Source organism: Nansenia antarctica, assembly GCF_963989245.1.
Source record: "Nansenia antarctica genome assembly, chromosome: 6".
Taxonomy (NCBI): domain Eukaryota; kingdom Metazoa; phylum Chordata; class Actinopteri; order Argentiniformes; family Microstomatidae; genus Nansenia; species Nansenia antarctica.
This window is the reverse complement of record NC_137676.1, coordinates 14,473,631-14,489,874: the sequence shown is the minus strand read 5'-3', so window position 1 is coordinate 14,489,874 and position 16,244 is coordinate 14,473,631. Positions and strand designations below refer to the sequence as shown.

Sequence of the window (16,244 nt, the reverse complement as noted above, 5' to 3'; positions counted from 1 at the left end):
TCTGTATCTGTGCGATATCGTGGTACGTACAGCACCCTGTTATTTCAGAGTAGCCGAGTTAAGATGTATCGAGAAAAAAAAGAAATGCGCTGCTACAGAGATCAAGTCAAATGCTTTGCCTAAGCTACGTGCTTTTTATACTTGTGGTAGAAAACGAGACGCAACTTGAATCAATGTTGTGCAATTTCCTTTATTGCATTCCATGGCAATAGCAATACTTCCTCCCATGGAACAGCTCATGTCGAAATGCCGAACGGGTCACTATAGGCGTAATACTGTATTCAGTCACATACATGTAGGCATTATTTGGTTGATAGTCAAAATCCTTAGCCTCCTACTTTTTTACCGTCATTGTTTCAATTCAACAGAATGAACAGGAAAGTATGATAAAACAATCGATATTGTTGTAGTTTCGTTCATTGTACAGTAGATGGCAGCAATGGCTCAATGATTAAATACAACTGTCTGTTTTCTCTATCGCTTTAACACTGACATCGGAACCTCAAATACAATGACCAAAACCTGACACTTTATTTATTAATATATATATATATATATATAAAAACCAATTCTTCACAATGACACATTTCTTGCTTATCACTCATTTTGCAGCTCTAAACTAGCAATCATAGCTTTAGCAATAAAATGACCAAAGGTGAGCCCTGATGTGTTGAAATCTATCTGAAGTGTATATCAGAGCTGGATTCGTCATGCCAGGCGATACTTTCCCCTCTGCTTGGTCAGGGAGAACATTACCTGTGATGTCGACGAGGTCTTGTGGCCTTTGTGTAGTATAGTATATAGCCTATGCAGAAGGCTTATTTTCTATTGTTTGTTCTGTATGAAGAACACTTTACAGATCCAACTGTCATTGCTGAGATTTGTGTATTTCAGAATAAAAAGAAACGTTCTATTCTTGTATTTGTGTGTTTTATATTTGAGTATGAAAACATAACAGTTTATAATAGGCAACTATTGTATGTAGTGTAACACTGAAAATGCAAAAGGCCTACTGATAATCTTATCATAGTACTGTTTTCCACTGATCATTCTGTTTTCCGTTGTGCACATCAGTGTTCAATTGGTTCTTACAAATGTCTATTCATTTGATTGTGTGTGTGTGTGTGTGTGTGTGTGTGTGTGTGTGTGTGTGTGTGTGTGTGTGTGTGTGTGTGTGTGTGTGTGTGTGAGTGTCATTTGAGGACAACATTTCGTTTTGAGAAGACATAACATTATTTTTAATGCAGTGTTTGCTTTTGCAAGAGATTTGTGGAGTTTAGGGTTTTGTGTGTGAGTTTTTGGATTTGTGTTAAGAGTTAAGAGAAAATTAGCTATGCTTTGAGAAAACGTGTTAAAGCGATAGAGAAAAACTGTAATCTTCCAGAGCCAGACTGCAATTTCAAGTTTCAAGTTGTATTTGTCATTAGCCTACATCATATACAATTATACAATGCAAAAAATCCTTGCGGCAGAGCAGCTCTACAACATCAATCAATATCAACAATACAGTATAATTATTATAAAGAACCCATAAATATAAGCACTAAACATAATTATAGTAAATAACAGTAATGCAGTAAAATAAAAATGACTGTAGATTAGGTTATAGAGGAGTTAATAGAAGAGGCAAGGGGGAGATAAAAAATCAGCATCAGCATCAGCATCAGTTCTGATCAATGACAAAGGCTTGTAGTTGCATCAACATCTTTGGTTGCACCCTTTCAGACTTGTTTGTAATGTTAAGAATGTTCTCTCTTTTGTGTTTCAGCCAGAAGTAATCCCATGAAGGAAATGTCTATCATAACTCCCTCATCCTGGCTGTCAGTTATGTGTTGATCACAAGTAAATCGTCGTCTGTCACCCATTTGTAATCTGTTAAAAACAGACAATAGAGGGTGCCTGGGTGGTGTAGCTCACTAAGGTGCATGCCACGTAATCGGAGGGTCCCTGGTTCGATTCCGGCCATCGACCTATCCTGCATGTCATTGCAGATGTCTCTCACCCATCCTTCCTGTCAATCTCTACTGTCTCTATCCCAATAAAGCAGAAATGCCCTAAAGACATATTTTACAAACAGACAGTAGAGTTGGGGCCAGTGTTGGAGGACATGACGGGTCCTATAGCTGTCTTATTTCTGTCTATGACTCATCCAGGAATCCCACCAAGCCAGTTCTTTTTGTAAGTAAAGCCTGGTACACACATAAAGATAATCTGGCAGATTTTGGCCCGATTTCCCCATTCCCACCAAGGACAGAAAACGCTCGATTATCGGATGGCTCTAAAGATTATCCTATAAGATTATCCTGTGGTGTGAGGTGTGTTAAGAGTCAATTTCTGATTTAGATTTAGACAATATTTATGTGTGTACCAGGCTTTAAGACAATGATGTCAAACTTAAGGCCTAGTAGTCATCTAGTAGTCATCTACACAGAAAGGGGTGTGCTTTGAGACATTCCATACCCGAGACAGATATGTGTTATTCAGATGTTGTTGTTGGCCGTTATGTGATTCTAATAACACACTGAACCTTTTCCTCGATGAAAAAAACATTTTATTCAGCAAGAGATAAAGATAGCATATAATTATGCTGTTAAGGGTACTGACAATGATTGTCATCATGTAGCCTAGGATAACCTCACTGCTTTTTGAAGAGATTAATTGAGTTCTGAAATGGCCATGCATGGTTTCCACAACAATTATAGAGCTCAATAGTCATCATGTCCCATCAGTGACTGATACACACTTATTATGTAGTATGGTATATCAAACTATTTACAGTGCCCTCCATACGTATTGGAAAGAGGAAGCAAGAGGAAGAGGAATCTCTACTTTGACCTCATAATAACTATTTGACTTAAAATCCAAACTGTTGGCGTATAGTGCTAAAAGAAGTCAAAATGCTTCCTCTTTTCAATACTTATGGAGGGACTGTATTAATAATAATAATAATAATAATAATAATAGATTCATTTAAAAGCTCAATTTAACATTTCTCAAACTCAAGGACACTGTACCGAAAAAAAAAAAAGAAAAATGAAAGAAAACAAAGACAGAAGACATACAAAAAGATAAAATCATAGTCAAGATAATAAAAACATTTTTTAAATGATGCAAGAGCTTAGGCAATTATGGAGAATAATGTTACTCAGAACCCATGCCATGCTGTAAAAAGGCAAGTCTGAACAGATTGGTCTTGAGTCTGGTCTTGAATGTATTGAAAGTATCAGAGCATCGGATGGCTGGTGGAAGGGTGTTCCACAGCTTAGGTGCAGCAACAGAAAAGGCTTGGTCGCTAGAATGCAGACTCAAGAGACTAGAATGCAGACTGTTATATTTACACCTGCCTCCATCACCATGGTTGTTTTTTGTTTTCTGGATACTGTACCCAGGAACCCAGTTGTAACCATACAGTCACGGTGACAGGAACACCGTTCATCAGATAAGATAGCCACCTTGAATAACACACATACCACCTTAAGGTTACCAAAATGTTACCAACCAATCGCTATCTCTCTCTCTCTCTCTCTCTCTCTCTCTCTCTCTCTCTCTCTCTCTCTCTCTCTCTCTCTCCTCCCTCCCCCCTCTCTCTCTGTCTGGTTTCTCTTTGTCTGGTTTCAGGTATGCAGCTGTCTCAATCTGGGCGTGAGAAAGAAAGGTGTTCCCATGATGACCATCATGCTTCGGTGTGCATTGATGGGGTGGAATGAGGATAATGTTTTGAATGTCAATCGTTTGTCAGACGTGAAAGATGAGTCAATTGGTCATGCATGAGAGTCTTTATTGTTGTCTGAACATCTTGATAACATTGACTATTTTAACAACAGGCATGGATGTAAAGCACAGACTGACAATAAAACAAAACTTGAAGAACACTTAAAACGATTTGATATGGGATTTCACATTATTCATGTTACAAACAAAGCACCATTAAGATGCATTCATATTTACCTCAGAATAAGGTTACAGATACTGACGATAGTTACATAGCTTGTGGCCCATTAAACAGTTGTGTTGTAATACAGAATTACAGAACAACATGTACAGACATTTAACCGTGTCTTTATTCACTTGTATGACATGGAGCTGTCATGTGTTTCCACGGTCTTGATGAGGATTGGAACAGAAGTCCTTCTTGGCTGACAGTTTGTCTCCCTGAGGCCTGGGAGGTGGGTAGAGATAATTAAAGAGAAGAGGGACACTTTAAAGAACAGGTGTTCACTTTTGTTCACTTAAAAGAATAGATGTGTCAGTGCTCTGTACTGTATGTCACTTTAAGTTAAACAAAGGACCAAAAGGACCAAAATATTAGTGGCAAAAAGGTTATACATTATTGAGACACTTACGTGGGTTGGGCACAGTCTGGATGTTGGTAATGGACTGCTGTCCAATCCTGATGGGTGATGAGAAAGAGACGGTAAGATAATATCCTCTAAAAACGATGTTTTTATTTATCATCTTATTGATGTTATCTATTGTTAATGTGCAGCCTACTTGTTATTGCCTCAGGTTGTTAGGGAACAAAACCATATCAAGGGTATAATCCAGCAGACATTTAGTAATCAGATGCCCTCCTCACCTGTCCTCCTCTCCCTCCAGCAGTTTCCTGTAGGTGGAGATCTCAATATCCAGGGCCAGTTTGACGTTCATGAGGTCCTGGTAGTCTCTGACCTGACGAGCCATGTCCTGCTTAGTTCTACGCAGCGCCTCCTCCAGGTCTTTGATGGTGGCCCTGGCGTTTGTCACCGCCACCTCCCCGCGCTGCTCTGCCTCAGCTACCTGGTCCTCCAGGGTGCGACGCTAAAGGGATGGGTGGAAGGGTGGAAGGGTGGAAGGATATTGTTCATAGAGGTGATGGTGGCCAGATATACGATGTACGTATGTGTAAAATGAATACATTTGATTCGGAAGCTCCCTGTGCTAACCTCTAGCATCACTCCCTGGCTAAACGAATCTGGTGGCAATATGTTCCTACTGCTGCAGGCCTTATGTCTGATGCATATACGTTATGATAGGCTTACTACTATGTACTTTGTTATCTGTGCGTGCCATGAATTAAGACTGGGTTGAGGTATTGTGCAATCCGAACTACCTCAATGTATGATTTAGTACCTCAATTGCCATTACTCACTATTGCCTGAGAATGTGGTTTGATCTCAAGACACAATGTTCTTCCTGCATACCAATGTCATCAATTACAAAGCATTATCCCATCAAGTTAGACAAGGTGTTACTAGCTCAATTAAACTAGGAGCAGCAAACAAGGATACGTTTGTGCTATGCTCAGATTATCTTATTCATAATCCCTCTCTCTTAACCCATCCAATCAGGTACTGGACTCACCTGTCCCTTCACTGCCTGGATCTCATTCTGTAGGCGGCATATCAGGCGGTTCAGCTCAGAGATCTCTGATTTACTGCTTCGCAGCTCGCCTCCAAACTGGTCGGCCTGGGCGGACATCAGGTCAAACTGAATGGGCAAAGAACACAGGTCACAGGTTAAACTGGATCGGCAGAGAACACAGGTCACAGGTTAAACTGGATGGGCAGAGAACACAGGGGAAACTGAAAAACAGCCTTTTCACTTTCCACTGAAGCCCCAGGGTCCTACGTAAGGTTGATGTGCCATTTTTCATATTAGCCTCCCTCACCTTGGTCTTGTACCAGCCCTCTGCCTCCTCTCGGCTTCGTGCGGCGATGTTTTCATACTGAGCCTTCACCCCAGCTAAGATCTGATCCATGTTCAGAGCACGGGAGTTGTCCATCTGCACCACCACAGAGGTCTCCAGCAGGCTCTCTTGCAGCTCACGCAGCTCCTATCACGAGTAAACAACAACAACATCAAACATACTGTATGAAAATACAGCTTCAGAGTGTACAGCATTTTTATAAATAGACACCTTTATCAAAGTTCTATGTAGATGTCTATAGTATCTCTGTAGCACTGCCACAATTGGACTTTTTTGACAATTTGACTAACCATAGAGGCCATAAAAACACATAGAGTAAACTGGACTCAGTGGCATTCAGGATCAGCCAATCAGAGGTGCACTGTCAGATGGATTGGTAGTGTGATTTGACTTGATGGTTTACCTCATCGTACAGGGCCTTGAGGAACTTGATTTCATCTTCCAGGCTGGACACTCTGTCCTCCAGATCCATCCTGGTCAGGTAACCAGCATCCACATCCTACGAGAAGTCAGCAAGACACGTTTCAATATAGCCCATAACAAGCTGTTTTCCCTCTCTTTTGAGGAGATGTGACACAGGGATGTTTGTTGAGGTCTTCCAATCCGTAAATGTATCTTAAAATATAGATATTTTAACAATATATATATTTGAAATACAGGCACATGTTCAGACTTTAAATTAACATTTCTAATATGTATCTTGTGATTTGCCTTGGCTATTGGTCTTCAATCCAAAGCAGGGTACAGTTACAGATGAGGGTACAAATGAGTAAGATTAGAACACAGAGGGACTGTGGCGATTCTTTCACAGGCACAATACAGCAACAGGCGTTATGGGAGGGGATGGGAGCGGACGTCACCCATCACTTCAGTACCTTTTTCAGATGGACAAACTCATTTTCCGCTCCATCCCTCTTGTGGATCTCTTCCTCATACCTAGGACAGGACAGAGCAACATATTTTAGAATCAGGGTCTATAACTAGATACCCTGGCGATTGACAGGGCAGGTTTAATTGTGATACATTGTAAGCGCATGTTATAAATACCACAGTTAAGAGCTGTTATTCTCGATAGGATGATACATATCTATCCATTCCATTGAAATATGCTGTTTTAAGCACACTTTTCTCTTACTTTGTCTTGTAATCGTCCACCGCTCTGTGCACACCGCTGTTCTCCATCTCCAGCCTGTTCTTGTCGTTGTTGACCTGGTCCAGCTGCCTGGTCAGGTTAGCGATGTAAGCATTGAACATAGGATCGATCTCAGAGGGCCCAGAAGTCTGTTCATCCAGCAGCTTCCATTTGGTCTCCAACTTTTTGTTCTCTTGCTCTAGGAATCGCACCTGTGTCACACACATACACACACACACACACACACACACACACACACACACACACATATACACACACACACACACACACACACACACACACACACACACACACACACACAGTGAACCAGAACCCAGAGGGAGAGGTGTAGATACAGGAATTAGTCACTCAAGTGGAGGGCATGGTATATTAACCATCAATACACCATTATATTAAATGAGCAGGAGATATAACTGTTACGTTACTCATAGTGATGACGTAACAGGACTTACCGTTGTTTAACACAACTACTATAGTATTTACTAAAGCTCAAATGTCTTTTTTTCTAGGTTTTGGCATAAGAGCTGGTGATGCACAGCAACAGAATCAACGGTGTAAGTATTAGTGGAAAAAAACATTCCCAGGCTTTACCTTATCAATAAAATTGGCAAAACGGTTGTTGAGGGTCTTGATCTGGTTTTTCTCCTGGGTGCGGACGGCCTGGATGCTGGGGTCAATCTCCAGGTTGAGGGGGGTCAACAGGCTCTTGTTGATGGACACGGCTGTGATGGGAGCATCCCACTGGGCCGGGCCACTGGGGATGCTGCTCCTGGTCTTGAAGGAGGACCCAAACGACATGCTGCTGAAGCCACCTGGCTTGTTGTAGACTCCTGTACGGCCGCTCTTGTTGATCTTTAGACTCATGGTGGTGTTGTGTGGAGGTCTCGCTGCTGTGCTTGCTGGTTGAGGATGTGGTGGCTGAGGTGTGGATCGGATGTATCCTCCTTTATATAGAGTGGAGCAAGATTCTGGAGGTATGTGACCTCCCAATGTGGAAGAACCAGTTGGACACATACCTTCCTCACCCCCAACCCCCCTGGTGGCGTTGCCATCCTGGATTCTTGTAGTCTTTATCAGCTTCCTCCCACACCTGTGAATATTTTGGCATCTCCTATCTATCCTTATGTGTAACGTAGCAACATATTCTGTGATGTTGCTGAGGTTGGAATGATGACAACCACACCCTGGTCATAACCTTTGGATTCTGTGTGTGACATAAAACAACACCAGTTTTATTTGCAACCCCAAAATTGCTTCCATTGTCCTTTGCCACTGTTGCTGAGGTCAAAATGTGTGTCTCTCATGTGACCCTCATGACTACCCATTCCTCTACCAAAGCTTCAGTATTATTAAAAAATATAAATGGTAGTATTAAAAATAGAAATGGTGCCAAATCCAAAATATGAGGACTAAGTCTACAGGGAGCCTCGATACTTCAAATGTAAAGAACAAAATCAGACAAAAAGAAAAATTGGCTTATTGAAAAACAATGTGGGGAAATAGATTTTCATGTTTAGCTCCTCTTCTATGTTTGATATTCATTTGACCATGCCGAGTCTTGAATCTTTTTTTTATTTTATTTTTTACTATATTTATTGGTTTGAATCTGTGTGTCATTGAAGAGGAAATGTTCCATTGTCTCAAGTTTACATTCCCCCAGAAGGGAGATGGGTGTGTGGGTTCTGTGGAATGTTTTGAGGTGTCAAAACTGATGTCATAATTCTTTGCACATAGTGATAATGCCATGAGTCAGATTATCAATATTAGATTTTGCTATCAAGAATATACAGCATTGCTGGAAGTCTCTACCAAATATGATAGATGCAAACTGATTTTAGTCGATGGCTGCGACTGGGGTTGCGTGAGCTCTCTCGATGTCATTGAGGACGCTCTCGAATCCTTTATATGTACATTTAATTGCGTTGTGGATAGGCACGCCCCTTTTAAAACCACTAGGATAAAAGATAGGGTAGTGCCTTGGTTTACTCATGAGCTATCTACCCTCTTTAATAACAGAAATAGTGCCTGGTCCCGTGCCAGACGTACTGGTGTGCCCCAACACTGGCTGTACTTCAGGCAGCTCAGAAATAACTGCACTTCAGCCGTAAGGAAGGCTAAATCCGAATATTTCCTGAATCTGATAACCACCTCATACTCTAACCCTGCCAAATTCTGGAATGCAATTAATTTGACTAAAAATCGTCCTTCCAGTGCTCTCCCCCTTAGTATTACTGTTAATGACTCTGTGATCATTTATAAAATCGTCTGCGCCAATTATCAGTGCGCCGCTAACTTACATTTGTAATCTTTCAATTTCCTCTGGTGTATTTCCGTTGGTCTGGAAGTCTGCACGAGTCATTCCTTTACATAAAGGGGGTGATAGGGCTGATCCGGATAACTATCGACCAATCTCCACTCTCCCATGCCTGTCTAAAGCACTTGAGGCCTTGGTCAATTCTCAATTGAAACGCTTTCTATCAATCCACTCAATTCTTAGTCCCCATCAATCCGGTTTCAGACCAATCCATAGTACCATCTCTGCTATCACACTTGTAACTAACGACATAGTCTCGGCCTTGGACAAGAGGAACCACTGCGCGGCCCTCTTTGTCGACCTCTCGAAGGCATTTGACACGGTCGATCACCACTTGCTCCTAGAACAGCTATCCGATATTGGATTAGATTTAGGTGCTTGTGCGTGGTTCCATGACTACCTTACCCTCAGGCGTCAGTGTATAAAATCTTCACGTGGCAATTCAGATTTTATAACGGTTACAAAGGGTGTCCCTCAAGGTTCGGTGCTGGGCCCTGTACTTTTTACCATCTATATTAATGAACTGGTATCTTCGCTAACCGGTTGCCACGTCCATTTATATGCCGATGATACCATTCTTTATAGTACAGCAGATTCCCCACATGCTGCTACTATCAACTTGCAGCTAGCCTTTAACTCACTGCAAGACGCCCTCTCGAGGCATAAGCTAGTCCTCAACTCCAAGAAAACGAAATTCATGTTGTTTACTAGGGCTAGAAATACAAAGCTTCTTATATCCACAGTTGACGGCTCCTCCATTGAGAGAGTTACCGACTACAAATATCTTGGGCTGTGGTTGGATGAGAAGCTATCATTCAAAACGCATGTCGACGGCCTCACCTCCAAACTTCGGCAAAAGGTGGGCTTTCTTTACCGTAATCGGTCTAGCTTCCCCTTGCTTTGTAGGAAGAGAGTTGTCGAGGCGGTATTCCTGTCCGTATTAGATTACGGTGATGTTATCTATAGGCATGCAGCTTCATCTACATTGAAACAATTGGACTCAGTTTATCACTCAGCTCTAAGGTTTATTACCGGGGACAGTTATGACACTCACCACTGCATACTTTATGACAAGGCCCTCTCTTTCTCTGAGGCGCAGTTACCACTGGAACTTGTTTGTTTTCAAGGCCATCTGTGGCAAGCTTCCTCCTTATATCTCATAATTATTAGACTGGAGTCTTGGTACTTATGTGACCAGATCTAATAGTTGGCTTTCTTTTCGGGTTCCGTATGCGCGTTCAGACCTAGGTAAAACAGCCTTTTTTATTGATGCCCCTAATACATGGAACACTCTGCAGCAAACTCTCCGGTTGGAGGTCCTCCCCTCTGCCTCTACCTTTAAACTCCTGGTGCAAAAACTGTATTCTAATAATTGCAATTGTTTTTATTTTTTTCCCTTTAATCCTGTCTTGCTCACTGTTTGTTTGCCCATCTATATTAATGATCACTGTTCTATTGTACACTCGACGTCACTGTAAATGAGGGTGACCTCAGTGCCTATCGAGTTTTAAATAAAGGTTTGAAATGAAATGAAATGAGTTTATTCTGTTCTACATCATTTAGTTTAGTTTATTTGTGCTCTAGTTTCTGATTGTGATGATTACTGTAATACATTGATCAGTTTCACGTATACAGTATGTGTACATACAGTAGTAGACAAACTACCACCTGTCTCAGGTACTGCAAGTGTAACATGATTTTACAGTAAACATGAAACTGGTCTATCTGCCAACAGACAGGCTATTATTTTCTTTGTCTTTCAGTTGTGACTGAAGGCAGTGTCAGAGATTACAGATCTCGGTCGTTTTTAGGTGTGTCAAGTTGTTTCACATGCGAGGCCGGTTTCACAATAATCTTAGTTCCACAGAAAGATTAGTAGAGTTATATATAGTGCATAGACAGTCTTTTGGGCGCTATTTGAGGCTTGGACTGTAGCAGAGTGACAGAGCCAGACTCTTCTATCTGCCCCAAACAAACTCTCATATAGGTGAGTGGATAAGGAATATGGTTGTGTTGTGTGTGTGTGTGTGTGTGTGTGTGTGTGTGTGTGTTTGTCTGTGTGTGTGTGTGTGTGTGTGTGTGTGTGTGTGTGTGTGTGTGTGTGCGTGTGTCTCTGTGTGTGTGTGTGTGTGTGTGTGTGTGTGTGTGTGAGAGAGAGAGAGAGAGAGAGAGAGAGAGAGAGAGAGAGAGAGAGAGAGAGAGAGAGAGAAGAGAGAGAGATAGAGAGAGAGAGATTGAGATCTGTTTTGTTTTTAATATTTTCACAGAGTCACAGAGTACACATTTTTGCGAGTTTAGCGGAGGCACTACTATATTGTCCATGTATACATATGTTGTACAATAGGTCTTACTGTCTCTCAGCTCTCTCACTCATCAGGTATGAAGATCGCATCCTTTAACGTAAGGAGATTTGGGCTGACTAAGGTTTCCGACCCAAACGTCCTCGCAGCATTGGTCAAGGTAAAACACACTGAACTAGTCGCTGTGTGTCAAAAGTATAAATGCATGCATGTCAGGCAGGGTATGCTATTGTAAATGGACAACAAATTACTCTGAGCTGTTTCAATTCATCTTGTGCAATATTCCTACTATAACACAACATTAGTAGTTGAATTTAGTACATCATTCTAGGGAACATACAGTATTATCTGATAATGTTACAGCCTAAGGAGGACTGGTTATGAGCCCGCTACATGTTAAGTCATTAATCATATTGTGAAACTGCTGTCAGTTGATCTTTTCATGACAATAATAGTAATCACTCTTCGACACATTCTTCATGATGTTTTCAGACCTTGAAAGGAGATCCAACGGCCACACGTCAGAGGGTTTCAGAGGGTTCAGAGGGTTCAAACCTGTCCTCTGCACTGCACACCCAGAAAACCTGTGGTACTGTACACCTAACAGTGTAATGTCCCTGTTTCCATTCTGCAGATTGTGTCTCGATATGACATCATAGTGATTCTGGAGGTGGTGGATGTGACTGGGGAGTCAGTGACCTGCTTCCTTACAGAGTTGAACAGGTGATATTATTATTATTATCATTATCATTATCATTATCATTATCATTATCATTATCATTATCATTATCATTATAATAATAATAATAATAATTATTATTGTTATTATTTCTTTGTTTGCTATTATTGTCTGTTGGCTTTACATTAAATCTAATTAAATGAGATATATTATTTGAAGAATGACTCGGCTCTATGCAAGTTATTCACTTTTAGTTGCTTCATTCCCTCAATAATACTGTAAATATTGGATGTACTGTACGTCAACAGAGTCAACACAACACATCACTATACCCTGAAAATCAGTACACGCTTAGGAAGAACCAGATATAAGGAACAGTTTCTGTTTCTTTACAGGTGAAGTATCACATTAATCCAAATAAGTTGATCCATAATTGATCTTATCCAACTGTACATGTGTGTAGTTAAACACATATTGATTTTTAAACTGAAGGGATGATTTGGTCGACTTGATTGACTGCTATCAGTATGAAGACAACCAAGTCGATGATGTGGACGCTTTCGCCAGGGAGCCATACATTCTTTACTTCAAAATTCACAACACAGGTTGGTCAGTTTAGCTTGTAATATTTTAATTAACTTTCAACAGTTTTAAATGATTGTCAATGTTATAAGCTGTATACTGTTTTACTGATGTCAATACCTCAGGTTGAACTATGGGCCGCTATTACATCATAGTGATGCCTCAGGTAGTTTGTTTTGGTTTTGTTACGGTAGGCATGATTGTAATTGTAAATTGTTTGGTTTGCCTGTGGTATGTCTAATGGTGTTTCCTCACCATAAGGCATCATTATTGTTTTTATAGCACGAGACTGGTGGTTATTATGATTGTATATTCCAGGCAGACAATATTTTCTTTAGGCTTATCCATTCATTGTTTGTGTGTATGACACATTTTGTGTCAGCCCATTTGACATGTTTTGTGATTCTTAAGACGGGTGCCTGCACTCACTGCATTTTGTAATTTGCAGTGCTGGGGGATCTGGTTCTAATCCCTGTGCACACCAAGCCAGATGACTCAGAGAGAGAGCTGGATGAGCTCTATGACGTCTTCCTGAAAGTGAGAGACAAATGGAAGACTGATGTGAGTAAGCAAGCAACACTATTGTTATCTCACATATTATCTCACATATACTGTATATATATACTGTATATACTGTATATATATATATATATTTTATTATTATTAGAGTATATCACTCTACTCTTATTTGGATTAATGTGATCCTTCACTTTGCACTACGTAGACATGAAAGGTGTCAAAATGTGCGGCTCATTGCATATTTTGTTGCTATTGTTTTGTGGAAGGTTCCGGTGAATGTTTTTTGCGGTGAAATCTGGCCCATAGGAATGAATGGTAGAATCTGTGGCTGTGGGTTTTTTGAAGATTTCCACACATTTTGTAAACTGCTGCCATGCCTACAGTTTTAAGTCCAAATACACATGTCTTACATCAAAATGTTCAGCTCTTCACACTGTCACATGGGCAACTTGGATGGTTTTTCGGGGAGAGCACACTTCACAATTTCCACAGAAATTGTACCACTCTAGTTTTTTCTTTGTTTTTGATGTGAGCTCTACCTCAATGATACAACAGCACTGTGACATCACAGCTCTGCAAGCTATCCCTAGATGACCATGTTGATATATTCAGTGGTATAATAAACTAGCCCTAAAATCTCCCCACAAAATCAGTAAAAAAAAAAAGGGGGCTATTGCTGACAATAGATAATAAATACAAATAATTTTATGGGTTTTTGACATTTTCCAAGAAACATGTTGGTGGAAAAACATGCTTCCACATGTCTATATAGCTTTCTACTTCTGGTATCCTGCTCTAATAAATGTTACTACTGTAATTGGTAAAACACTGTTCCTAAAATGTATAATGGTGATAAAATCCTCAAACAATCGTCAAATATTTTTGATACAGTTATTACACAATTTATGACAATATTATTACACTTTGGCACCCATATTGAATTTGGAGAAAAATCCAGGGTGGCCCAAAGGCTTGAAAGAGTAGGGGCTAAAGATAAGCTAAGACTAAGAAAACTTTGACTGGGCGAAATGCCATTTTTTTCTTGGCTGGGACCTGTCTATTCTGATTGTCGCTAATGTTTTGGATGTTGTGAGTTGTGTTGCTAGTCACAATGAGTGATTTCATACCTGAGCAATTGCCAAGACATCTTGTTGTGGTTTCTCGTTAAATATGGTTTGCTAAAGGATCTCCTATCTCCTCTAGAACATCATGATCTTGGGGGACTTTAATGCGGATGGGGCATACGTCTCTGATGTGGAGATGAGGCAGATCCGTATCCGCAGCAACAGGAACTTCCACTGGCTGATCGGGGATGATGTGGACACTACTGCTAACACAGGGAACGAACACACCTACGACAGGTATGTCAGCATGCATGTGACCAGGAACCTCCAAAAGGAATGTGACCAATCACGCCTGTTATCTCTTAACATCTTAACACATTTAACAATGTCATTTAATGAGATGTTTAGCACCCCTGGGGGGTTGTAAGTGGCCAAAAGGGTGTGGTTTTTCTATTCATTCACTAAAAAGTATTCCCTATTTTTTCCAGGATTGTTGTGTATGGGCAAGACGTGCTCGAAGCAATTGTGCCAAACTCAGCCAAGCCTTTCAACTTCCAAACAGAGTTTGGCATGACAGAAAGAATGGTGAGCTTTCTCACCTGGGTACTCTCATCATAATGCAGAATGATTCTGAATTCTATTAGCATATTGGCAGTAGGCCAAAGATTAAGCCGAGGAGGAAAAACAAAACAAAGCAATAAATAATAATAATAAAAAAAAATAATGTCACTCTCTTCACTTTCTCCCCTCAGGCCCTGAAAGTGAGTGATCACTACCCTGTGGAGGTAGAACTGCTCATGTCTCCTCCTCCTAAAATCACCCGGAGCAGAAGCCCTCAGTTTGGCCAAACAGAGCCACCACTACAGCTACAGCCACAGGCTCATCCAGGCGTCAGGCCAACGAAAGGTGAGAGGAACACAATCAATCAATCAATGAGCACACTGACCCCTCCCAAGTCCCCACCCTCTGTAATGACAGTTGTGGACTGGTGAGTAAAAGACAGGCATGCTGACAATCTTTGACAAAAGTTTCCATCAGCATCATTATTAACGTTGCTTGCAGTAGTAGTGTGTGGGTTTCATAGCTTAGAATGTTTCTTATTAAACTCACTCTAATTCAACAGTGAGCACCCTATAACAATATACTACAGTATATAAACATAGCCTACTGCAGTATATGTTTGCAACACTACTCCATAATAACGCAACACTCCACCTGTGAAATTTACCAGTGTTTTCTAAATAATGGACTTGTGTGCTATGGAGAATAAGCTGGAGTACACTAAAGCAATTTTCTGTGTGTTTTGTGTGTGTGTGTGTGTTTGTTTGTTTGTTTGTTTGATTGTTCAACATGCAAGAGAGCTTAGATACTGATGTATTGGAACTGAAGAAGGGAAACCTCCTGTTGGAACAAGAAAAGCTTAATTTGGAGATCAAGCTGTTGAAAAGAAAGCTTGCTCGGGAGTATGAATGAGGGAAAACCCCTTATGCCATTTTGTTTCTGTGCTATGATTTTGTGAGTAATAAATAGTGTATTAAAAAATGGTTAAAACTGGTAAAAAGAAGAAAAAAAACACTCCATAATGTTTGTTGTATTATTCATGATGTAACATTTCCTTCTTATATGTTGTTATTGGATATGTTTGTTTATGTATGTTACATGTTGTTACATGATATTTACAATCTTGGAAGTAAAATGTATGAACTTTTTGTCAAAAGCCTGTTTTATTTGTATGCATGAACGTGAAAGAGTAGCTGTTAGGCCGACTCAATCACTTAAACTCAGTGGTGTGCCGTCAGGGCCAGCAAGGCCTTCTCTGCTGGCCTAAACATCATCAGAATATACATTTTATTTTAATATATATTTTCCACAAATATGTATTAATGATTCCCCATAGTCTATTCTCTTCATTTCATAGCTTTCCTCTTGGTTGCGCTGCTTCCAGTC

At 40.5% G+C, this 16,244-nt stretch overlaps 2 protein-coding genes across 2 annotated transcripts; one reads left to right on the top strand and one right to left on the bottom strand.

The window, feature by feature from the left end:
• Window positions 1–4,064: 4,064 nt before the first annotated feature.
• Window positions 4,065–7,703, bottom strand: LOC308160308 (keratin, type II cytoskeletal 8-like; the record flags this gene model as incomplete). Its single annotated transcript, XM_080534226.1, has 9 exons — window positions 4,065–4,159; window positions 4,344–4,390; window positions 4,577–4,797; window positions 5,341–5,466; window positions 5,648–5,812; window positions 6,090–6,185; window positions 6,562–6,622; window positions 6,822–7,030; window positions 7,431–7,703. The coding sequence occupies 9 exons, from the start codon at window positions 7,701–7,703 to the stop codon at window positions 4,065–4,067; spliced, it is 1,293 nt and encodes a 430-aa protein (XP_080390352.1).
• Window positions 7,704–11,529: 3,826 nt separating this feature from the next.
• Window positions 11,530–15,770, top strand: LOC308160307 (deoxyribonuclease-1-like; the record flags this gene model as incomplete). Its single annotated transcript, XM_080534225.1, has 9 exons — window positions 11,530–11,613; window positions 12,088–12,176; window positions 12,441–12,527; window positions 12,625–12,737; window positions 13,163–13,275; window positions 14,437–14,594; window positions 14,786–14,882; window positions 15,050–15,203; window positions 15,655–15,770. The coding sequence occupies exons 1-9, from the start codon at window positions 11,533–11,535 to the stop codon at window positions 15,768–15,770; spliced, it is 1,008 nt and encodes a 335-aa protein (XP_080390351.1). The 5' UTR covers window positions 11,530–11,532.
• Between the last annotated feature and the right edge of the window lie 474 nt (window positions 15,771–16,244).